We start from the raw sequence: 24,913 nt of genomic DNA on the forward strand, positions 1-24,913 counted from the left end.
TTACCTCGGTAATTTTTCCACAGTCGATAAGAAATATTGGCGTTTTTACCAAGGTCCAGTAAAATTACCGAGAAAGTTCAATAATTTTACCGAGATTTCTAGGTAAAATTACCAATTCCACAAATGGTAATTTTGCCAAGAAAAAACTGGGATCAAAAAGAACCCTGAATTCTTGGTAATTTTACCCTTTGCTTAGCAAATACACCGAGATTTTTTTTTCAGTGTGATATCTCGAAAACGATGAGTCATAGCGAAGAAACGCAAGCCACATTTTCTCAGTATTTCTCAACGCTGAATCTAGTGGTGCCGTCAAAAATCAATTTTTGTCGCCGGAAACATTAATTTTGGCAACTTTTAGGTACGAGAGTTTCACTTTTTTTGCGAGTGTGTGTGTGCCCTCAGGTGTCCCTTTGACGAGCCGAGGCGAGGAGTGCCGCATCTGATCGACAGGTGCGAGAGAGAGACAACATAACAGCGTACTGACCGATCTAAATTTGGTCTTATTCCCTATGTTTGAATCTCTGCAAGGTTGACCTAAATATCATCATGGTAGGTATGTTCCTTTACAAAGGCAAACCAGAGAATAAAGCAATGTTGAGTAATAATTTGATAGGGAGAAAGGAAACATTTTAATTTCAAAATGTAATTAGTATTTTATTGTTGTTGGAACAGGAGAGAAAATCTGAGGGTTAAATCCCAGAAATACTTTGATAATTATTCTATGATTTTGATACCATAAAAAAATTAAATAAAGCAAAAAAATAAAAGGGATGAATAAAAATCAAATTTCAAAAAAAATCACCCAGGATATTGTTTGTGATAGTAAGGATACACACTGTAAAATTTTTCCCAAAAACTAATGCATCGGGTGAATCTTTACAGGTGAAGATTGATGCTTGACACTTTTAATTTCTTTCGGTCTTGCCCTTTCGCAACAAAGTGGCTCTGAACTTATTATAAAACACAACTAGGAACACATTTATGTACTGAAAGTTTACTTTATACGTCCTTTATCAATTAAGACCCTTCACTTAAGGCAAAAGAATCACGGTTAAAAATAAATATTTAATATTACAGGAAAACAAGCCAAAAAAACTTTTCAAGTGGGTTTCTGTTAAAAATAATGACAAGATTTTCAAAAGATTTTAAACCAATGAGTTACAATATCCTCTTATGAATCATATGAGGTTTCTTAATATATTTACAAAGAATTCACAGACTTATTCATTACGCTTGATACACCTAATTTTTTATTTTTTTAATGGTTGAGATTTTTCTAGGTTGAGACACAGATAAAATGTTACGTTACAGATAATAATCTGATAGATAAGCAACAGCACATCTTCCAGATTGATATAAAGATTTCTTAAAAACACTTAATTGATAGATATGTTCAACATCTCGGGCATTTTATAGAATTATAAAAACTGAAAGTCCTATACAGGTTGATCTAGACGACCTATGCCAGACTTGTATCAGTGAATCTTAGATATTTTAGGTCAACTGAGGTCATGGCTCGCAGGAATGAATAGGAGATTGACCCCGAAGTATAAGAATTTTATCACCCCCTGCCCCTGTGGTTTACTTTGCTTGGGCAGTAAAAGGGGGGTCCTGATATTAAGGGTCAGGTTCCTTGGATGGCCTAAATTAACTTTAAAAAGTCTGATGGGTATGGTCTTAATCACCCTGTGTATTTGAATTTTTACATTTATTATTTGAGATTGTACACGGGAAAAATTACGTCAATAGACAAAAACTCAAAATTTAATTATTGGCACTACCTAACAGGGATGTTCTGCAAATATGTTATAGCACAAAAGCCGTCAAACATTAGACATTAACAAAGCGGAGATGGTTTGAAGTTTTTAGCTCAAGAAAATGTGTTATGAGAAAAAAACTATTTAGGAACCAACTACCTACCATTTACAAGGTTCAACATTGTTTGATTTATGTGCAACAGCAATACAGCCTTCCTTCAATTGACAAACCAACTAAATTTCTCAGATATCATTCTTAGGGATCTACAGGGTGCTTCTCATCAAAAAAGCGAAGTCTAATTTTTCAACCCTGCTAGACAGACATCACTTTCCTAAATACATGAAGGTTCTTTCTACCGAGGACTATTACATGGGTATTGAATGCTGCCGGTCAAAATTAGAAAAATGTTGAAACAGACAAAATATTAGAGTACGATTTAAAAAATGTTTAAAAAATAACAAATCTAACAATGATACTTAAAAAGAATACAGGAATGCTAAAATGACAATGTAACTTGATGATATAAAAAGAAAGGTTAACATGAATTAGAGATAGCAGGTACACAATCCAAAATTAAAAGTTTATCCTTGATTCAGAATCAGAAAATATTGAATTTCCTTTTTTTCAGTTTCCTAAAAATGAATGAAAACAAACAAAAAAGTTAAAATCAGAGCAGGAAAAAAACTTAAAAGTAAGCAGGCTTAAACTGAAACTGATCAACTGTGAAACGTCACAACTGGACGTATTTCTGCTAAACAAAACTAAGGAGCATAGGGGGAGGTAGGAAGTGGGGGGTTGGATTGGCAGGTGCTGCGAACCATGGAGCTCATTCCGTTTTATGCTCACAATGCTTTTCCGTGGTGCTTAGTTCCGTTTGACGAAACATGCCATCTGGGATTCTAAAACCCTCAAATGGTACTCAAATTGGCACTTAATTCCATTCAGCAGGAATATGTCCAACTGAAATACCTGATGCTGCAAAGGCAGAACTAATACTTTTAGTTTTGAGGATTGAACATTGTCTGCTTGAATAATTTATAACTCATTCAGAGAATCTCAATTTCGTTTCTTTTCTTTTACTAACACTATCAAAATATTAATTTTTCTTCTTCTTGCAAATGAAATATACATAAAGGTAATGAAAATTCCTGAGCAATTGACGCATTGAAAACAAGTGCATAGTCAACATTAGTCATGTTGCATATCAATGATGAAACTCCTAAAGCACATATCTTGATTTGGGACTTCACAGACTTGCACTTTATTTTTTAAATGGAAAACGATGCAACATCAATTCTTAAAAATGTTCACGAGATCTTTTCTCTGTGCAAAGAAAATTTTGTGAAAATTTCAAGGAATGATGGTTGATTGTTCTCCTTCGAAAAAAATAAAATGTAAGTGGAGTTTTAAAACACCACAAATGAGATACATCATCTGGGAGTTCCACTATCAATATATTTTCTAGTTTCTAAGGACCCTGCAAGACAAAATTTTTTCGATTTGGAGAATCAAGGGCAAAACGGCAGAACATAAAACTGGGATAAACTTACATTTAGCACATTAATTTTGCACGAACTTCAAGTTCTGCTTTTATTTATACTTTGAATTTAAGAAAAATTCTGGATTGAAAGGCAGGATGGTGTCCTGATGATACGGTGTGTTCAATAATTCTCCTCTCAAGGTTCTTCAATTTTGTTCCTATAATTGACTGAGGCAGACAATGATGGACCACTTTATCTAATCACAGAAGCATTTCTACGAAGGTTCAAAACAGTGTTGTGGGAGCCAAGGCCTTGTTTGCGCAAATTTTGACACCAAAAGACTGCTCTGACCTCCTCAGTGGCTAGAGCAATGGGAAACTTACAACAGTTAATATGGCAATTGCCAGGCACAAGAACACCAAATCAGCAAGCTTGTTAGGGGTACGGTTTAGTTCGGCGTTACTTCTAGACACTTTGCATTGCTCTTGAAATTAAGGTTTGCAGCTTTGTGAAATGACCAATGCGCCATTGCCCAGGCACTTTCCTTGCTATTGAACATTACTCTAATATTTTTCTCATTCGCCTTCAGATTTTTGAGCATCCCTGAAGTGCTTGAAGTCCATCTAGTAACTTGAAAGTCTTGTTGGATTTAAAATATATAAATATAAGGACAGCAAACAACAAAATCAATGTGTAAATTTTTTAGAGCGACTGCAGAGCATAAGTCTGAACACACCTTCCTTTCTAATAACTCAATGTTCTGAAAGATTCTGCTGAGACTTCAAATAAGTTAGATAAAAATAGAGATCATTATTCAAAAAAATTACCTGAGATAAAAATTAACAAAGAAACACTTTTTGGAAAAAATCTAGGAAAAAGTCAACGTTCAAATGTCAATCGGACAACATGATCCTTTTTCACATTTGTGTGCTTGATGTATCCCAGGAACTGGAGATCTGCCACAGCTTGCGTGAAACGAGCACTGAAAACTTTCGCTAAGGAAATTTTATAAACTGAAATCTGACAAACAATAAACAAATGCACCCAACCCAACAGCCAAGAAATATTCTGAAAATAGAATTTTTTTGCACCGTGATTTTCTTTGTCAGAGAAGGGTGAAAAAGAGGAATGTATTTCTGAGGAATAAGACAACAAAATGACTGTTCCAAAATGACTCAGTCTTATCAAAGAGCAGTAAATCTCTATATGTAATAACTCTTGCTAATATGAAACTTTCTCTACAGCGAAAAAATCGTCTGGTCCTTGGGACATCATATGTAAAGTATTATCACTTGTTATAACAAAACATTTTCTTTAACAAAAGATTGTTTGGTCTGCCGGCGTTTCGTTGTAGAGAGAGAGAGAGAGTGTACTGTATTTCAAAATTTGATCACTGTTTATAACACTACAGTGCTAGTTCTTTCTATCACGCATATATACATGTAACATAAAAAAGTGGAAAGATTAATTTTTAATATTTTTCATAATTTGTTACATTCTTTAAGAATGACTTCCTACATTTTCATGGAAATCAGGTTTAAAATTCTTTGACAAATTCAACAACTTTTTGTTGAAAGTTGTTACAAGAGGCATTTTTCTGTAATTTATCAGTGTTAATCGTGAAAAAGGATACTGAATCTCTGGGCTAATTTCATCATCCTCACTTTTTGGTTCAACGATTGATTTGAAACTCTGAAACACAAAATAACAATAATTTAATCCTTGCAAGTATGTGCAGTATTGAGGGTTCAAAACTATGATCATAATAATAAAACTACAGAACCCTCCTTTGGATCAACTGAACAGCATTAATCAAAATCAACAAAACTATGATTTCCATTTCCTAATTTTTTCTCATGTTTAATTTCTTCACAAAAAAATCAAACAACATTCTGTCTTGAAATAGTGCGAGTATATTCTTCACACACTAGGGAAAATTCGACCGAAATTTCAATGCGTTTTGTGGGTTAGTTTTCTTGTAAAAAAAACATAAAACATGAGCGAAAAGCACCCCGCACAATCCTTACGGGAATGTGTGCCCTGTTCTATTTTCAATTTATTTATTGATTCAAACTCCTCTATGGATACTGATCAAAAGTCATCATTGCGCCAACATTCTACAAGATACCGTTTTTGCACAATCCGCTATGGAAGTTTCAATCATTACTTGAATAAATTAAGGCAGCTTTGCAATTTCACAATAAGACCTCTGGCTGATGAGTGATAAAAAAGAGAGTGGGAGAGAGAGGAAAGGAACTGATTTAAATGGTGAAACCAGGTGAAAAGGGTTGCAGAATCGGAGATAAGACTACTGCTTGGCATTATAGTGGTACCTAATATGCAGAGGTTTTTCTGTTTTTTCCCTGTTTTCAGCCGGTGCTGAAAGATAGATATTTCTGACTCTTGATCGCCCCGCTGCCTTCATTTATTCAAGTAATTTTTGAATTTCCAAACGCGGACCGTGTGAAAACGATGCCTCATAAGAAGTTGGCACAATGATGACTTTTAATCTGTATTAATAGAAGAGTTTGGCATACATTTTCATAAGGAGCGCGCGAGGTTCTTTGGCAACGTGAAATACAGTAGGCTGATTGTGGTTGAATTGGACGTATTTCTGCCAAACAAAACTATGTGCATTAAGACATGAACCCTGAGACCCATGAGAATATATGCATAACAGGGCTTACGTCATAATGCACATAGTTCCGTCTGGCAGAAATACGTCCAATTATTCCAATCGGATTTTATAAAAGATAGGACAGAGTTGTGAAAATAGGAGGCAGGAAAGTCGAGCGAGGATGAATATGACATCAAGTTAGAGGAGTGAAACAAGACTATCTGATAAGCATCGTACTATTGCAACTTTTCCGAAATAAATCCAATTTTTTTCTGCTAGATTTGTTGAATTATTTTTGAGTTTTTCCCATTTTCTCCCTTAAAGTGTACGGGTTAAACGCCGATTTTTTTAATTTTTATTTTATTTTTTTTTCTTTTGCTGGTTATCTACGTATGCGGCTAATCCACATGCGTATAAGGTATCTGCTTGAGCACTTAACAAAATCACTGATTTGAGTATTAACATGCATATTTATCTTACCAGCATCCAATCGTATACATTTATCAATGTTGCCCATCTCAAGTGAAGTTTGTATACAATGCATATATCAGGCATTGTCTTCAAAATTTCTCCCTCGTCCCTCAGCTTACAACAATTACACTGAAATAGAGACAAAAAAGTTGCATTAAATAATAAAAAAATTGTATTGCACATCACTTTATAAAATGACGACTCTACAAACCAACAGGAAAAAAAGGGTAATCATTTGAGTAATTGTATTAAACGATTCTCATATTAAGTATAAATCTGGTACAACATTGTAATGCTGTTCTGTTAGACTGTGATCCAGTCAGAAACACGAAGACTAAATTGCTGAGCATAAAATATCTGCGTAAAGAAAATAGCTAGCCGCACAACTTTTTCTCTGGAAATTAACTTTCCTTTGACTAGGAACCTTGTGTTCTCACTTGAAAAACCTGTGACTCCCTCTTGATGAGAATAAAAAAAAACAAGCAGTGAACTCCAACACAATGTGTTGATAAGGCGCGTCATTAACTCGCACATATCAACCCCTTTAGTTTTCATTTACAGAGATTTCAAAATAGGCAAACAGCATAAAAAGAGAATTCACGATCCAACACTGCGAGGTCAAAGACGCACCTTGACGAGACCGTGTATTGTGAAAGTAGAAAGCTATTCGATCGAATTTAAGTTTTTTGATCTGCCTCAAGCAAAATCTTATCAGATTCTTGAAGAAAAGTGCTACGGAATAATTTAAGCGAAGAAAGGAAAAATTCTGTCGAACTCCTAGAAGATAAAGTCGATTTAAAGGTATTTTGGGGCTAAAATACCCAAATCACCGGTAGTAAAAATCCCGTTATATTATTGAAAAGAAATTGACTCGATATAAATGCAATTGCATTCAATACGTCTTGATTTTGTTATTTTAAACGTCTTTCCATGCAAAGAAGTTCAACCATGTCGTTGCTTTATTCATTCATGAATTGAAAGTAAGCAATCTACATCCCGAAAATCTACTGATTTGCCGTAAAAAATTGCAGAAACTTGATATACCAGGTCGATGCACCCACTCGTTGAATTTACCAACCAATTTTGTGAGTGCAAATGTGTAAGAATCAATATGCTATAGTCATTTTGGGTGCATTTATTTTTCATGAAACAATAATAATTTCAATCCCGAAAAACCATCAATTTTCCGTATAAAATCGAAAAAATCAAAATATGTCAACTCCCCGACGTGAAAATTAGATTCTACGTATGTAAAATGTAAATACTTATGTATCGATATGCTGAACAGAACTATGTGTGGACAGTCAGAAGCCCGCGGCAACATTAATTCAACAGAAAAACTGTAAAAATTAGATAGGATTTTAGCCGCTTTGCCCGCCTCTCCTCGCTACTTACAACAAACCGTTCTTATACTCATCTCAAAATTTTTCTCAGAGCTTTGGGTTATTATCAGCTTCCATTTAAACTCCGGTTCGATGGCCGAATCGGCTGCCAAAAAAGCAAGCCACTGTTGAGGGGTTCTATGAGAAATTCGTGATATTATCGGCTCTCAGGAAATCACCCCATGGCTAAAATTGGTGGTATAAATGTTTAAGTGCTTAAAATAATCGTATTCAAGAAACTAAGGAATTAAACTATGGAGTCAATTTCTTTTTAATAATATAACGAATTTACTACCGGTGATTTAGCTATTATAGCCCCAGAATACTTTTAAAGCGCCTTTGCGTTCCAGAATCTCGACGGAATTTTTTTTTTTTTTTTTTTTTGCTTAAACGATTCAAGAAACATTGTAGTTAAAAATATAAAGATTTTTCGATTTGGACGTATGAAAAATGTTTAACTCGTTCAGGCACACCGTGTATTGTATGGAGTACTGCTGTTATTCGACCGTTGTCTTCAGGTCAAAATTCTTACAAAGAAGCCCCTTGCAAGAGGCAAATTTTTTGTAATTTCTCCCAGTTTTTTCAGCGTTAGGTATATAAATGAATTGTTTGTCAAATTTTGAGGTCAATTATATTTAATTGTAATTTATACTTTCTTTTTTTCCCCTTCATTTTATTTTTCGTATCGAGGAGTCGAGGTTTTGTTGATTTCTTCGGATTTCGATTACTGTAACTTCTCTTCTATTCGGCCGATTTTTATGAATGAGGTCTCTTTTTATTTGTGTTTTAACGGAGAGTAAGGAAAAAATTGCTAAATACATGCGAAACAATTTTTTTTGAAAATTGGATGAATCCTAGCGTGACGGTGAAATGGTTAATGAAGCGTGAGTAATTGGGGTACGGGTATCGGCCGCGTTGGGACCCAAGGCCCATTGTTCTTCGTGACGCCGACGCAGTGATCAGGAGCGTGGGGACGAGAGGGCTTAGTGGACTCCTGTATGAGCCACGTTTAGCAAATGGTCTAATGAGTCTCGAGGCTCATCACAGATTGCACTTACCACTATCCTGGTGGCCCCGGCTATCAGAGCAAGGAGTACCAACTTTTGAAAAGGATAACAGTGTTGTGGAGATATGTCAAAGCAACGTTGTGAACAAAACGGAGTGAGTGAAATTCTCATTCAAGGAGTGCCGAACTGGTCAGCCATCCTCGAATCAGTTCGCTTGCTTCCGCTTATATATGCATATTTTAAATCAGCGCGCCCCATTCTAAGGTTTTTTTAAAAAAAACCAAGAAACGTAGACTCTTGGTATTCATTACACATAAACTAGCGAGCCCCAGAATGAGAAACAAATTTTAATCATTATTATTGACGGATTAGTAAACTTTTTACACGCTTTGGAAAATCTCAGAAGTTCGCGGTAGTCACTTTTCGGTAAGGAACTAGGGGACTCGGTTATTGTATCGAGGGGGGGGGTCGAAACGATCGCAAAGGCGGTATACTACGTATACGCGCCAAAATAAGTACCAATTTTACGGTCCATTAAAATAAAGGAAAAAATCTCCTTTGAAAGGTGAAAGTGAAACAGTAGATACCTGTAAAGCCTTTTGTGGGTTTGCCAAAGCTCGCACTACCGCCCCTCTGGGCATTCCGATCATTGCTTCTTTCACTGCACTTCTTTTGTTGTAAATTAATTCTTCATGAAATGGAAGTTTGGTCAATTTAACCAACAGTTCATTGAAGACTTCTGAAGTCAGAGTCTTCAAAACTTCTTCTCGTACAATTTCAAATTCAGACATTTTTTTCTGTTGTAGCTCAAGGCAATACTGAAAATGTGAAGAAAAACCAAATACAGACAGTTCATGAAAAGACGATGTTTTGCAGACAGTGCTGCATCATACTTTAAAAAGAATTTCAAAAGGGGAAAATTTGGATATTGTTGCACATCAATAGCAATTCATCCAATGAGCTTGTTCAGAAATTTTTAGTTCTTACATCTTTGAAAAGTTAAGAGTGCACTAGTTCATGGGAATTTTTCAGGAACTTTTTGGACAGTATTAACCTAAGGAAAACGAGTTTAAAGTTGCTTATTCTGAGCTCCTGTACTTAAGGGCATTGTCAAGAAAGCCAGTATGGCATGCAAAAATAAATCTCTCATTGCAGCCATGATTTTGATTGCACAATGCCTGTGCCCTGATCCAATTCCATGCAGTCGTTATCAATGCATGGTTGCACAAACTATAAATCGTCGCAGAGGCAACTTACGATCAAGGTCTTTGCCGCAATTTATTTGGACGCCATCTTGGCTTTCTCAGAGATGCGGGTTAGTATGATCCTTCAAAATACACAAATTGACTCACTTGTTCTTTGTGAGATTGTATAGTTCAAACAAAAACAACCGGGGAACATTCCCAGAAACTAAGTGCACTCTCTACTTTGCTGTTACAGTAAAAATTACTGAACAGGCTTATTCATACAAATAAGGAGCAGTAAATCACGTACGAATGAGCAAATTGTGTGCATGTGAATACACCTTTTCTTTACCACTGTATCAACATGGCTAATACATGTCTTTCATTGGGCGAAACAGAAGAATACAATACTGCTCTTCATGAATAGTCTAAACTGAATGGACAATTTTCATTACTTTGCTTGAATACGTCGAAAAAAGAAAAAAAAGAAAGATGAGGCAGCTGAATTGAATTAACAAAATTTTACGACTGCGTTTTAAAATTTTTTACAGTATTTACCTGACTGAGGTCTCCTCGCTTCTGGAGCATTTTCTTGCTTGGGCTTTTTGAGGGGCTCTCGGACGCTGAGTTTACTTCCGGACTGGCTGTTTCAATTTTCTTCAGCAGTCTTTCAACTTTCCGACGACAATTTTCCACTGTTGGTAATTGAACCTCTGGTTTCTTCAAATAATCTAGTATCTGCTCACAAAAATAAATTAAAAATATATAATTAAATGCTAATGACAAAAGTACAGAAACGAACGAATGGAAATTTCATTCACATCATGAAGAAATTTTTAAAGCAGACAGGAATTTCCGTAGAATCGAACTGAGCAAATATTTGAGTAAGAAAAAATTGTTCTGATAAAATAATAATAGATACTAATTCTCATGGGATAAAATAGTTTTATACCTCTCGTTAGTATGTACTATCCAACACTTTTCATTGACATTCTTCTTTTTTAAAATAATTTGATAACAATTTAAAAAAAAAAAATAATTTTTTTCAATTTTTTTTGGGGGACAAATCATCTCTTACATATGGATTACATTTTGCAATAAGGAACCACTATTTCTAGCTCATTTTAGAAACAACATATGTGCCATTGGTTTCCCTACACGGATATGCGTTTTTATGAGAGAGCCCGAGATAGTGGTTCCTTATTGCAAAATGTAATCCATTGAGTTAGCAGTATAATTTATTGGACAAGTCATTTCTCACATTTCTAGTGTCTCAGTCTTTATTTTGGTTAACACAAGATAAGAATCTACATCTCAGGCTCATTCAAGAGAGGCACACTCGTTTGAGGAGCCATAATAGTTGTTATTTTTAGGGAACTAGTCTTCACTGAAAATGGATGACATGATGTTTGTTGCTTTTAGAGAAACAAATTCGGTAAATGTTTGTCAGATTGGACCTTGCCTCAGCGTCTCTCGACGCTATTCCATCCTTGCTACCACAACATCTCTAGGAGGATAAGCCTACCTAACTCAATTTTGAATACCCTCTTGCGAAAATTAAGTTTACAAATTTTTAAGTCAATTTTTTTTGTTTTTTTTTTCAACACACTAACTGCTTTTCCTCTTTAAATATCTAAATCTATATCAGATTCAGCAACAGTAAGCTACTGAATGATCACATAAAACTGAAAGGCTGCTTCACATGGTAAACCTGTTTTTCTTGTTTGTTTTTTCTTTTGCATATTTCATTTTAACAAAAACCTTGAAATAAATATGGTTTAAGCCAGTCCACTAAAAGTTTTTACATCCAGATTTTACTACTATTCTGGTAAAAAAAACAGGGCCAACCAGCTCTTCAGTCAAATTAAGGTCCTGCAGGTCATTGTTCTTTGTACACAGCTGGCGTCTGTGGTTGGTGCAGAGGAATTTAAAGACGCCCCAGGTGCATGTTACGTTCCACCATCAAGGATTGTAAGTTGGTTTTGTTTCATTTTTCTATTTATTTGACACTTGACAGAGAGATCTTCTGAGCCACGTCATAGTATCATTATGTTTTTTATAGAAGATAACGTGTGAAATGCAAAGAGTCATGTGATTGCTTACTTTTTTCAATTTTTCAATGAGAGCTGGTTTCGATGAAAAGCGTAAGGTTTTCATGCACTCCTCATACTCATTGCTTTCAATTATTGTTGATATCATTGCTTTGATGTATAGTTCTCGTAACTGGAAAAAAGAAAATTTGTCAAAATATAAAAAAAATTGAACAGACTCTCCTCTGTGGGTACCGATGCTTATCAGTTTTTTAAGAATCTCTAGTGCATTAAAATTATCGGCTGATCGTTGAATTGCTTATTAATTTATAAAAGCCCGAGCACTGCCATTAAATTATCATTACATTCCAACAAACATTTTGGCATTAGGTCATCACTAAAAGGAATATAAATGAAAAGACTTTCACTCAAGTACAAGTTTCTTCAAATGAAAATTGATGTAATAAAAATAAAATCATTAAAATCAGTCAACAACCTGCTTCTTGACAGACTAAGTACTATCCAGGATAATAAACGTCATAGTGAAGTTATGTTTTATTTATTCTATCAAAGTATGCTTGGCTAAGCATAATTTTCATTTCAACTTTCAAGAGCATTTGAAACTGAGAAAATAAGGGGCTGGAAAATGCTATAGTTTCCAGCGGAGTTATCTTCAGCTGAGAATAATCTATCCATGCCCAGCACTATTTAACAAGGCATTCAAAATCTCTCACTTGATGAGGAATGAATGAAATGCATTTTAAAAAATAAAAAAAGAGTTAAAAATGATAACCAACATCAGATCCGAGCGGAAGATCTCTCTCAGGAAGATCTTGCACCAAGATTTGCAGACAGTGGAGGCCGACATAAAACACTTTGATGGACTCATGCAACTCTTTCAACTTCTCAATGATTAAATTCTGCAAGAAAAAAAGCATGATTAGACTACATAGAAAAGGAATGTATGTAAACCCTTAACAGCTTCTTTTACACAAGACTCCCGATCTGTTTTCGATTTTCCAATATTCTGAGCACACATCTAAGTTACATTTTTGGGCCTGTAAGAGATGCTATCCTTGATCCCAACCTCAGATGTTAATCCAATATAACATGCTATTTCAATGCATCAGAACTCAGAGGGGCAGTTTTAACTTTTTTCAGCTCTTTAGAAAATGGACACTCTCAGTGACATTGTCTTTCGAAGCATTGAAGAAAAATTCACAATGCTCCCTGCATTTACTTTAAAATAATTGTCCAAATATGGGTAAATATCAGAAAGAATGAAATCAAAATGTTTGTGTAACACGTTTGTGCTTAAATTGAGGAGATATTAGGTCATCAAAAAAGAAAAAAATACATCGATCGGCTTGAGTGGAAATATAATATTTGACTTGCAAGAGACAAAAAGACAAAAATGCAGAATAAATACATGTATTTCAGAGTCAAAACGATTTACCTTGTAATCTTGCGCAGTTTTTGGAGGAGGTGGATCATTAGTGCGTTTGCGCTTCTCAATTAATTCAGCAAAAGAAGGAACTCTTTTTAGATTGGTTAGTTGTTCTGGAGCTAAATTGTTTATGACATCTGCTAGGTTTTTTCTAGGCCAACAATACTGAGTACATCCTGATTCGAAAAAGTGATCCATGATGCAGAACTGAAACAAAGGATGATAGTGAATTTTAAAAATACTAATTTCAAGTCTTGATGACTTGATTACTGGACAAAACTCATTATGAAAACTGTAAACTCACTCAGTTACAATTACTGTAAACTCAAAAATGTATCATTACTGACATTATTGTAAAATTAGCTTAAAACCCTGTCTTGGGCGATCTCTACAGGGAGTAGATATATGTATCAACTGGAAAAATAAAAAATGAAGTATATGTAAAATGTATTAAGAAAGCATTATTTTTTATATTACTGGATTTAGAGAGAGAGAGCAAAGGTTATAAGTTCAGAAATAAGTTGGAAATCCCGCTATTTTATTACAAAAACCTCCTTGAAAGGATGGGGGCACTATTATGATTTTGAAAACATTTATTGTGACCAGCCACACTCTCACCATTTATACTCCGATTATCTGAATGAGTTTGACAATGATCAGATGGCACATTCAATAGATATCATAGCATATTTGTTAAGTCAATACGTTGGGGAAAAAAGTTAGGAGAAAAGAATTTCAGCCTACATTTCAAGGGACATAATATTTGAACTACATAAAATTTCTGATTCATCAGTAAAAACACTTAGGTATGTTCTTGAGGAAACTAATGGTACATACGTTTCTTCTAAACTGAGACGAAAATTGTCATTCCTACTTGCAAAATGTAGTTCATTTTACATAGATGGCTAAAGTCCGAAACCGAGTTAACATTATTGCATTGCTTCAAAACTTCTGCTCCTGTTTCTTCAAAGAAAAACAAGCCAACGTTAACTATAGCTTGAAAATTCTACAGAAGATTCTGCCAAAAAATAATAAAATCAAGACGGTTTCAAGACATTACATTGACTAGTTTACTGAGGAAAAATTACTAGGAGCAGTAGCGACCGTGTCAAGCCTATAGAAATCTCAACCCGAGAATGGAGGCCGCTTCAGTATCTTACACAAACTTGTTCAACTTTTGCCTTTTTTTAAAGTATGACAGGAACTATACGACGTGGCAAAGAGAGATGCTGGGTTTAGCATACTGGCCATTGATCAGTATCCAATGATTTGCTAAACTCACATGAATTGATGTGCAGAATAATCATTCGAAAAAGTGTATTTTTCACACTTAATAATCTTCCTGTTTACAGATATTAATCTGATTTTTATTCAACTAAAATACGACTTCAAAATGGTTTCCCAGAAGAGGTGCAAGAACACCCCCGGAATACTCCCAAGAAAAGATGTGAAGACCGAAGAACAAACAAACAAAAAATCAGATGTAAACTGTTTTTCAAATGATGGCCTTAGATTGTGAGAGATGCCGACTCACTGAATTGTGTATTGTACTGATCTTTAACGTCAATGCTACCAGCCAATCTTTTCGCAAGATAGTTTCAAGTGATGTACGAAGCACCAGAGCGCTTTTGGAATGAATACAGGAACACCCATCTAGAATTTGTTAGGCAGTCAGCAGTCAGTTGTCAAGGCAAAATTTGTTCTCTAGTGACATCCACTGTCTATCAGAGGGGCAATCAATAGGAAATACATTCTCTCAGCTGAGGAGATAAAATTAATTAATAAAACACTCACCTTTAGAGATGTGATGAGACCTTTCAACGAGAAATCATAACATAAAAATACTTCGTTTAAAAAGTTCAGTACTTTCCCACTGATCATGAAAGGGCAGTCAGGTGTAAGAAAAACAGAGTCGATAGTGGAATTGAGAAAATCTTTTGAGCGTGGGGTTTTGAAAAGCTCAAGCGACAGTTTCGAAATGACATGATTCGGTAGAGTATCGTGGACAGCTGAGATCATGGACGCAACACCGAATATGAAAACAATGGGCAGCTTTGATCCATATCCACTGAAACATAAATGGTGACAAAATGGTAAAATAAATGGTAAAATAAAGACTTAATGGTGCGTATTTTCATAACCTAAAAGCAAAGGATCTCAAATGAAAAGAATGACTTGAAATGACAGGAATTCCAAATGATGGTGAGTGTAAAACATGGGTAATAGAATTGCGGAAGAGGAGGCTCAGAAGGTGAGAAAGTTCAATTTGAGTTACTCATATTTTACTGCTGATAGAAATCTGCTCTATCTGGTTGGTCACAAGGAACACCCGAGAGTTCAGAGAAAAAATGCCTTTAAAGTCATATGATTTTCTGGGCTGCGAACAATGTAGCAACACCAATTTCTACAGGTTTGGTCAAAAATCCCTTCACATTAAGTTCCATTTTCAAAACCTTTGGGCGAATTGTCGCGATCAAACATGATACGGTATTTTACTTGATGACTTCTCAGTGGTGTTGGTGTTCGTTGAAGAGTTCAACAAATCAGAAATGTGAATAGATGAATCAAAAAAATGTTCAAGAAAATAAAAACATAGATACCTAAATCAATTCGCAGAAAATGGGTGGGGGAAAAAATTGTGTTGGTCTTACATGGAAAGAATTGTTTTGACTGACTGCGGCAGTATTCCTTCATTAATACGCCTCACGTTCATTATATTTAGCCTCAGGAACTTTTTACCACAGAATTATACAACCGACTCATACGTAGCTAAGTGCGTATCGACTTTTATTCAATAAGAAAAAAAGATTGCGCTCGTCTGAATACAGGCGCGACATTTTGAATATTCGCGCTAAACCGAAGGCATCATTCGGGACCACACCAAAAACCGTTGCCAATGTCAAACGGACGGGGAAAAGTGAGGTTAGATAATTAATAAACAACACAACGAAGGTTGATATTGCGTCAAGTTGTCATGAAGTATTGTATTTCTCGCAATTCAGATAAACTAAAGTGTTAAATGGCAAAATACATAGTTCAGATAGTGGTCCTCGGTACGCGAGTGGTTGGTCGTGCTTTCGCCAAAGCCCTTAAACAAGAGTTCGCAGCGAGTCAGCAAGCTGCCCAACGCGGAGGAGGTGGTGCTCAAGGTGCTGCTAGAGCCGCAGCCAATGCCAAGATGGGAATAACTTTAGAAGAAGCCAAGCAGATACTTGATGTTGACAATTTAGAACCTCAAGAAATCCAAAGGAAATACCAACACTTGTTCGATGTGAATGACAAGGCTAAAGGTGGCTCGTTTTACATCCAGTCAAAAGTGGTCAGTGCTAAGGAACGTTTAGATGAAGCTTTGAAAGAACAGACGAAGAAATCTTCAAAAGATAGGCTTAGAACTGACAGTGATCCTCCATCTTAGTGATATACGGGGGGCCTTGATAGATAACTTGTAAATAGTGTAAATAATTGGAGGTATACCCTGCCCTAGCGAAACAAATTTATCCACAGGATATTGGAAAGTATTTCCAATTTGTTGATATTCAGTTGACTGTTACGCTTATTGAATAAATCCGTTTTTGAACCTGAAAATATTATTGGGTATTTCCTTACATTGTCTCTATAAAAATCATCATATCAACAGTGTAAGTCGGTAATCACATAACTCGGTTTGCGACGTTGCATACTTCCAGTCATACTTTATTTTTATACGGTAAACTTCTCAACGTTAATTCTTTAAGGCTGCCAGACCTTTTCCTCTCTGTGCCAAGAAAATCCTGCATTAACTTCAAGGAATAATGTCAATTAGTTCGCCTTTAAATAAATTAACATAGAGGCGGAGATTTTCAGACACCGCAAACGAAATTTGTGAATGCGGACTTACACTGTCGATATCCCCCATAGCTCAGAAGTTAAGAAATTTGATACCCTCGATTTTGCCCTCCTTGGCTGCAAATAGTTTGCTACCCTTAGTTCAACAGTGCGAGACTTAAATTATTTGGAAAAATAACTCCTCATGATAAAGGGATCCTTAGTAGACAGATGCCAAAAATTAAGTTATTGATACTAAACCAAAGAGGAGTGTTTGCACAAACATTTAAGATTCAAAACAGTCAAAAATTTCAAACCAAGCGTTAGTCCAAAAAACTGGTCGAGATTCTAATTTGCCGTGTTTAGAACCAGAAAATACAGCAGAAATGCTTCTTAAGTATCGCAACTTTATAATATCAGACAACACAAGAATAACCTGAACTGTTTGGAACTTACTCTTCAGGCCAATAAAGAGTTCGGTGCCAAAGTTTCAAAATTTAATTTTTCCCCCAACACAACAAAAATCACTCAGCTGGAAACTATTGCTCTCTGGACTAGGGTTCCTTCTCCCCGTTTGTCACAAACGTTCAAATGAATAATCATGAACACACATACTTCCTCCGCACGGCAAACAAAACCATTGAGCAAGACTCTACAAAACATAGGTAACGCTTAGGTTAAATTCGTTTTCACATCTACTGTTTTTTATGCTAATTGCTTCCTAAAACTCAAAAGAACACCAAGTGGAAATTCTAAGTCATAATTCGTATTAAAAATAAAATAATGAGTGTTTGAAATGGACTGTGCCTGTAGCTGAAAACAGTACCACTGAGTGGATTGCATTTTGCAAAAGGAACGAGCAGCATTCCAACGCCGCTAAGACTGTGTAACTATTTTTACCTTGCGATCGTAAAGTGAGCATCTTAACAAGTTTTATCTTAGCTACCAAGAAACTATGAAGTCAAGACGAAAATTACCTGTGTAAGTAATTTTATTTTTTGCATCATTTAAGTATTTCTATTGCAGAGAAAGTAAAATGCGCAATCCTAGCAACATTGGAATGCTCTTGAGTCCTGTTTCACAAGATGCAATCCAAGTAATATCTTGGTGGAGCTGAGCAGCTGAAGCTATGCAATCCAAGTTATATCTTGGTGGAGCTGAGCAGCTGAAGCTATGCAATCCAAGTAATATCTTGGTGGAGCTGAGCAGTGGAAGCTGCTTGCTTAGAAGTGAAGCCGAAGTGGTGAATTAGGAGTTTTTTTTAGCAAGAAATGAATTCACTTGAAAGGATTTTTAGAAAAAATGCAATTTCATAATTGAAGGCTCCAACTCATCATTCCTGAGACACAGCCCACGTGAAACGAATACACTAACTATGAGTCCAGAATTGGAAACCATTATCCCAATTTAATGAATATTAGCTTAGAATAACTTAGTTTCATAAAAACTTTAATTGTTGCTAATAGACAGAAATTGTAAGCTTGAAACAGAGTGTTTAAAAGTTGAAGTAAAGGAATTTCATATAGGAAGTGTTGGCATGAACTATGCCTACTTCTTAAAACAGCATTGCACTTCTGGAGTTCCTGTCCTTCTATCCACTTTAGCATGTATCCGAACTCTTGCCAGATAAAAAGGGAGTAAAAGAAGCACGTCTTTCTTCTTTTGGATTGCTTGCTGACAGAGGAACTTTGTTACAATAAGAGACGTTCATGTCAGTTGTTTATATTGAGGATGCAAACCTAAGAAAAGTTTAAAAAAACTTACCTTCTAAAGTTGACCAAAATTTCCCAAACAAAAAAAAAGGTTCACTTCCTTAGTCTTAGGAAAGACACCAAACTCCTCTTATATTGTCATCTTCCAACCAAAGTATCACGAGTGTCATTAGTGCTTAGGCACTACGTACGTTGCCAAACTAGTTAAATTTTTTCAGAAAAACCGATGAGCAGAATCACTTGAAAATGCTTTCTATTTTGTTTGTCGTCAAGATTAATCCATGGAATTTTCATGAAAGTATATGCAAAAGTTTTCAAGAAAAAATTAAAACACTACTGAGATGTCCAGCAACACAGAGTCGGAGCAGAAATTGTGCTTGTGATACTTTGACCGTTAGGTGACCAAATGAGGCTTGAGTATACAAAAACATGGAAATGTAAAAATTAAAGAAAACACTATCATTTTTCTCATGCTTGCAACAATTTACTCACCTTAAAATCAGAATAAAATCCTGGAGAACTTTCTCGTCATGGGCTTCAAAATCTGGTAAAATGATAATGATCCTAGGGCTTGTTGTGATTTCAGTTTCCGTCTTGGACTTTTTCTTGGTCGGTTCTTCCGCCTGGTTGGCTTCCAGATTGTTGAACCAATTTACAAGGTGGGGCAAAGTCTGGTTTGCCCTTTTAATACTGATGTACTGGTGTTCTTCTGAATCGCTATCTTCATCATGTTCTAAATACTGGGAAAACATATTTTATCAGATTCCTCAGTTATAAAGTCATAAAAGTATGTAGGTATCTTATAAATCTGTAAGCACATTCTCATTTTTTTACCGATACCTATACAGAGTGTCTACAGGTCTGTAAAACTCAGAACTAAAAGAAAATTTCATCAGGTCAGGAAAAAGTTGAGGAATTTCATGAAAAAGACTGGAAAGAAAAAGCTTTAAGGCGTTTAAAATCTGAAAAAACATCAGCGCTGATCATAAAAGCAAACAGAGTCTCAGAATCGCTATCTATTTCAATTGCCCTCAAAATGTCTTCAGTTTGCTCAGTAAATGGCCACACTCCCCTACCATAGAATCGATACTTTTCACAATGGAGAAAAAAAATTGTTCGCTTATTTTTCTTTGAGATTCTCTGATCCCATTGAGTCTTATTTAGCATTGCAATAACTCTCCTTTCCTTGATGTTTTTTTTTTTTTTATTCTTTATTTGAAAAAAATGAAAGAGTATACAGAAAATATTACTTGATTTACAATTCACGATTAGTGAAATGCAATGTGCCTGAAATATTGAATGGAGCGTACACCAAATTACAAGCTGCACTTTAATGAGGCATATATAAAAGACATAAAAATTCAAAAGAAAACATTCAGTTTTAAGTTAAAAAACCATCGTACCTCTGAATCTGGTTCACCCCCGGTAGTTTCAATCTGGTACACGAGACTCTCAATCATGTTGCGAATGTTTGTGCAACTGTCAGCCCATAAAGTTGCTGTGAATGATTTTGAATTGTTTAAAATGTAATCATCAATATTTTTGAACAATTGCTTGTGGTCGGACAGATTCACTCCTGAAAAAGAACAAAATTGTATTTGCTCATTGAAGGCTGTTCATCAATGATGGGCTGAGTGCCACAAAATTAATTTTGCGTAATTCACACTTTTACAAAAAAGAAAAAAAAAAAGTATTGAATAAATACAAAGAGCAACACAACAAGGTTCTTGGGAGCAAATGTATCTTGGGACAAAATTTCTTTTAAGTGATTTTATCAATGTTCCAATATTAATAATTAGTAAGGTGAGGTTCTGAAATGCGGGTAGGTACAGTAACATTATAAGCTTCCAGTAAAAATCGATTGGAGAGCATTCGCAAGTCTTGATTTAATACGGTGATACCTTACAATGACATCAATGACACAGTTTTAGTTTAATTTTTTTGGTACAAACTGTAAAAAAAGGACAATACATGCTTGTCAATAAATTTAAATAAATGCTTTTTGCTTAAGTCTTTCACGCATAAAATGCGGTTTAAGTATATGTAATTTGGAATTGAAAACATTTTTTTTTTTTTTCGAAACACTTACAACCGAATTGTCAATCTGGAAATTGGAAACATTTTTTTTTTTCAAAAACACTTGCAAACGAATTGCCAATCTGAGGCAGAATTATTCTGGGTCTGTGAAAAAGGAAATGGATCACTGGATAGGCTGAGTAAAATACTAATAAACATGATTTCTCATCAAAATTTCACACTCGACTATAATTGAACAAATGAAAAAATTTTTAGATGAGTTCATAAAATTAAAATTAGCGTGTATTGTCTAGGTACATAAGAAGCAGATGATTCGAACTTTTCACCCACAAGAGAAACTTGCATCCAGTAGATTGAATCAAATATTTGAAGTGATCTAATTTGTTTCAAAAGTCAAAAATGTATTGTTTGGCAAAATTACACTTCTACTTACACTTTTGTCTTGACATGTCGGACTCACTGACTTGTCGAGCAAGATGTGGGACACAAGGAAAATTCTTTAATTGTAAACTGCACTGAAATTATATTAATGCTCTACTTGACTTGAGTATATTTCCGTTTTCTATTTCTTTTATTCTTCTTGGAGGAAGAAGAGTGGATTCAGAACAAAAAAACGGAGTCGAATTTGGAAAAGTGTGCAAATGCATTGCAATAGCAATTGTACCCTACCTGTGAGCATAATTATAGTGGGAATGGTGTCGGTGCTTGATTCGGCTGAGTGAGCAAACTTATTGACTTTTGACTGTAGCTCAGATGTGATTTTGTTTTCTTCCTCCTGAAACACAAACAAAAAGTTAAACACCATCCCTCCAATTTTAATCTTCAAAAAAAGTTCATTACTTAACTTATTGAAGCCAAGTACGGATAACATTCATTTGCTGGTGATACCTCTTTTTATTTGACAACTCATTAGATGCTAAGTGTAGTAGGTAACATCTAAAGGGCACCTTTATTTTAACTGTAAACCATTGGGTTACAGACCTCTAAGTTGCTTGTGATGAAATGAACTTCTGGTGCATAGTGAAGCTTCTCAAATTGTCATAGAGCCTAAATACCTACTCTTGACTCCTTTCAAACAGTTAAGTCTTTTCATGACAGGTAATACTTAGGGGGAGGCAGTCACACCCAATCAGATCTCAGATTACACCCATGCAAAATCCTGGACAGCATGTAATACACTGTTGTGGGCACAATACAAGGCACGGTACCCAAAAGCGATCCTTATGCCATCTATTGTTTCTGCTGAACAACCCCAGACTAGAATAAGGAAATCAATAGAGAAAATTGATTATCGGGAGGTTGAAGATGTGCAAGTATCTGGACGCAACTGCCTGCTTTTCAACAGGAAAAGCACATATACCCCACTTTCCATCCAGACAAAAAAAAATCTTTGAAAATATGGCCTGAATACTGTGTGTAGGGGGATGTTGGAATAGTGCTGGGTCCACACTATTCTGAGGCAAAATCAAAGTCAAATAAAAACCAAAAATTAAAATCAAGATGATCGCAGATGAGTGTCAGTCATTTAATAGCTGACTGCCCTAACAAGCAGGGACACCCTCCTACTACAGTTCCACTTTGAATGTCACCCTGAGGACTTTTTGGAACTAAGGGATGCGGCAAAAGAGGATACTTGTTGTATTCGTGTCTTAAGGGGAAGGCAAGATTGAAAGGACATAGAGGGACACTACTTCTGCCAGCTGCTTTGAACAAGGTTATCAACACTCCAGCTCGAGTCCTGTCCAGGGGAAAAAATAAAATTCTATCAAAAGATTGTCTTAACCTGTTAGGTCCCTAAGAATAAAATAATTCATAACCCATGGTCGGTTTACGAATGAGAGAAAAACATTATGCCATTTGAAAAATCAAAAGCTGGCTTCGTTGGCAATAAGAATGAGTACTGATAATAGAACTTACGACAACTTTTTGGTGAATCTCACTCCAAACAGAGTCGAACGACTTATACCAGTCATTGTGTTTGAAGAAGGCGAATTCATTTGGTGCTTTTTTATTTTTTGCATTCTTCTTTGGTTTTGGATTGAACGCAAAAACTCCCTGAAAGAGAATGGTGGAAAATGGTTACAAAGGGACATATAATGAGAGCTAAAGAACATATGTTAAGAACACAAAAATGTTCAAGATGAAGAAACATGCTAGAGTATGATTGGGTATAATACTTAGATAAAGTCAGTTCTGCGATCTGCCAAAACGACAAAGACTTAAAAGAGTGGGTTCTCTCTGCTTTCTTAGTAGCCTGGTTCTATCATCTGTCATCTCTTGCTATTGTTCAATTTGTTGTTAAATTTGCTAGGTATTTAGAATGTGTGGTAAATTTCAACCTTGAGGTTAAGATTCTCAGTTCGGAGGCATCCTAGGTACTTGATTAAAAACATTTAATTCTAACCACAAGATTTAATCTTTGAGTCTTGAAATCTCCAAAGACAGTGCTTGTTTGATGTTTTGCTTGGTTAAGCAGGAAAATTCAACAACACAGGCTGGGACTGATAAATTAAGCAGGGAGAGTAAAAATAAAAATTGTTGCATAAATGGATCTATGAGCTCCAGACTGAGGATAACGTAAGTCAAGGGACTGCCTACACATTGCCCTGTTTTGACAGTTTGATATTTGAGATGAAGAGCTGCAATTTTCGAACAGTCCACACTCTGGACTAAGTACGGCTGTAAAATCTTACAATCAGCTCACATCGTAAATGAGAAGCGGCGGATCAGTTACATACTTTTTTTTTACTAAAAGGGGGAGTAAAAAGATGCAGCAGCTTGTGTCATCAATACAAGCCATCCTGCTTATGTGAGATTAGCCAATACAGCTCATTCTGACAAAAGAAAAAAGTTCACGGTTTACCTGCACGACAACATAATAATGGAATATACTGTTGAGAAAATGGGGTTGCAGTAAAAATAGTGAGTTGAGGGGATGTTGCAGTGATAAGATAAAATGGGAAGTTGTTGGAATCACTCGGAAGTGTTATGAAATTAGGATTGTACCTCTGAGATAGAGTTTGTTGGATCCATGGTGTTCCCAGATCTTCACAAATAATTTACTCTAGCTAAAAAAACATGACCTGAACTTTGGTAAAGAAAAAATCTCACGCCCACTATTTGAATCAAAGAACTTTTGCTGAAATACTGCAAAACAGATAAAATTGAAACTTAAACTTTAGGTAGAAAAGATCTGATAAAATCACAAAGTTCCAGAAAGCGTACACCTAACCTCACTTCGGGACATGTTTTTGTTTTGCTCGATTTCCCGCCAAAACACGGCACTTCGCGCACCGCTAACAGCAGCGAGATTCAAATAGTAGCGGGAAAATTTGAAAACTCGCACCTGTCCCTCCCCGTCCGTCATTTTTTCATACAGAATATACAACGTGGAAGACAGAATGAATGGAGGATTAATTGATAATTATATCGCTTAATATTGTTACTGATTCAGAACCGACTCATATTTGTATAAAATAAAAAATAAAATTTAACAAAATTAATCCAAATTAATTAACTTAATGATTACCCGATGGTAATCATAACAAATACCTTTCTTATCAGACGCGACAGAAACTTGAAAACTATGATTCCTACTAGACTCTTAGGGCTGATTCCAGACGCAATCTCCAATTTCTTGGGGTTATATTGGTTTTACTCGGAAAAATCGGTATTTTCTCTCAACAATCGAGCTTTTCCGGGTATAGTTCAATTTTCCGGTAGATCTGTGTCCGTTGATGAAAAATTAGGTTAATTTTTGGATTTCGCAGTATAAAGTCACAGGTAAATCTTAATGTAACTCCCAGTAACTAAGTCTCTCTGTCAAAACCCCTCTTCCACCCACATACCACCAAGTAAAAGATTATCCAGTTGTTTCCCTACGGAAAGGATGGGAGACTTTTTTCCTATGAGTCTATTTGGGCTGTTGTCAACTAATTTTTACCGCTGAAACTGAGGATAGCCTTGGTCATTTTTTTCCCAGC

The 24,913-nt window shown here is 35.6% G+C and overlaps 2 protein-coding genes across 3 annotated transcripts; one reads left to right on the forward strand and one right to left on the reverse strand.

Moving 5' to 3' along the window:
• Positions 1-1,748: 1,748 nt before the first annotated feature.
• On the reverse strand, positions 1,749-24,159 carry Orc3 (origin recognition complex subunit 3). Of its 2 annotated transcripts, XR_002009240.2 has the most exons (15): positions 23,937-24,159; positions 22,848-22,985; positions 21,600-21,705; positions 20,297-20,469; positions 19,386-19,633; positions 15,172-15,445; positions 13,387-13,584; positions 12,728-12,850; positions 12,004-12,123; positions 10,459-10,638; positions 9,304-9,534; positions 6,337-6,456; positions 4,873-4,931; positions 4,067-4,221; positions 1,749-2,390 (listed from the first exon to the last, which is right to left on the reverse strand). XR_002009240.2 is itself a non-coding variant. In XM_019049134.2 (14 exons), the coding sequence occupies exons 1-14, from the start codon at positions 23,961-23,963 to the stop codon at positions 4,119-4,121; spliced, it is 2,100 nt and encodes a 699-aa protein (XP_018904679.2). In that variant the 5' UTR covers positions 23,964-24,159; the 3' UTR covers positions 1,749-4,118. The 2 variants fall into 2 exon arrangements, 1 of the variants encoding a protein (XP_018904679.2); XM_019049134.2 differs by having other exon boundaries at positions 1,749-4,221.
• Positions 16,280-16,962, forward strand: LOC109035479 (mitochondrial import inner membrane translocase subunit tim16-B). The gene has a single exon (XM_019049135.2). The coding sequence runs from the start codon at positions 16,397-16,399 to the stop codon at positions 16,790-16,792; it is 396 nt and encodes a 131-aa protein (XP_018904680.2). The 5' UTR covers positions 16,280-16,396; the 3' UTR covers positions 16,793-16,962.
• Positions 24,160-24,913: the final 754 nt, after the last annotated feature.

This window comes from Bemisia tabaci, chromosome 8 (genome assembly GCF_918797505.1).
Source record: "Bemisia tabaci chromosome 8, PGI_BMITA_v3".
NCBI lineage: Eukaryota > Metazoa > Arthropoda > Insecta > Hemiptera > Aleyrodidae > Bemisia > Bemisia tabaci.

What these genes read in the sequence shown, in the direction of transcription:
- LOC109035479 (XM_019049135.2), top strand. Translation starts at nt 16,397, where the DNA reads ATGGCAAAATACATAGTTCAGATAGTGGTCCTCGGTACGCGAGTGGTT.
- Orc3 (XM_019049134.2), bottom strand. Translation starts at nt 23,963, where the DNA reads ATGGATCCAACAAACTCTATCTCAGAG. An exon ending in TCATTGAAAAATTGAAAAAA is followed by an intron (nt 10,639 to 12,003) that starts GTAAGCAATCAC and finishes TTTTGTGAGCAG; the next exon opens with ATACTAGATTATTTGAAGAA. An exon ending in GAAATTAGCCCAGAGATTCA is followed by an intron (nt 4,222 to 4,872) that starts GTATCCTTTTTC and finishes GAAAGTTTTCAG; the next exon opens with TGCTCGTTTCACGCAAGCTG.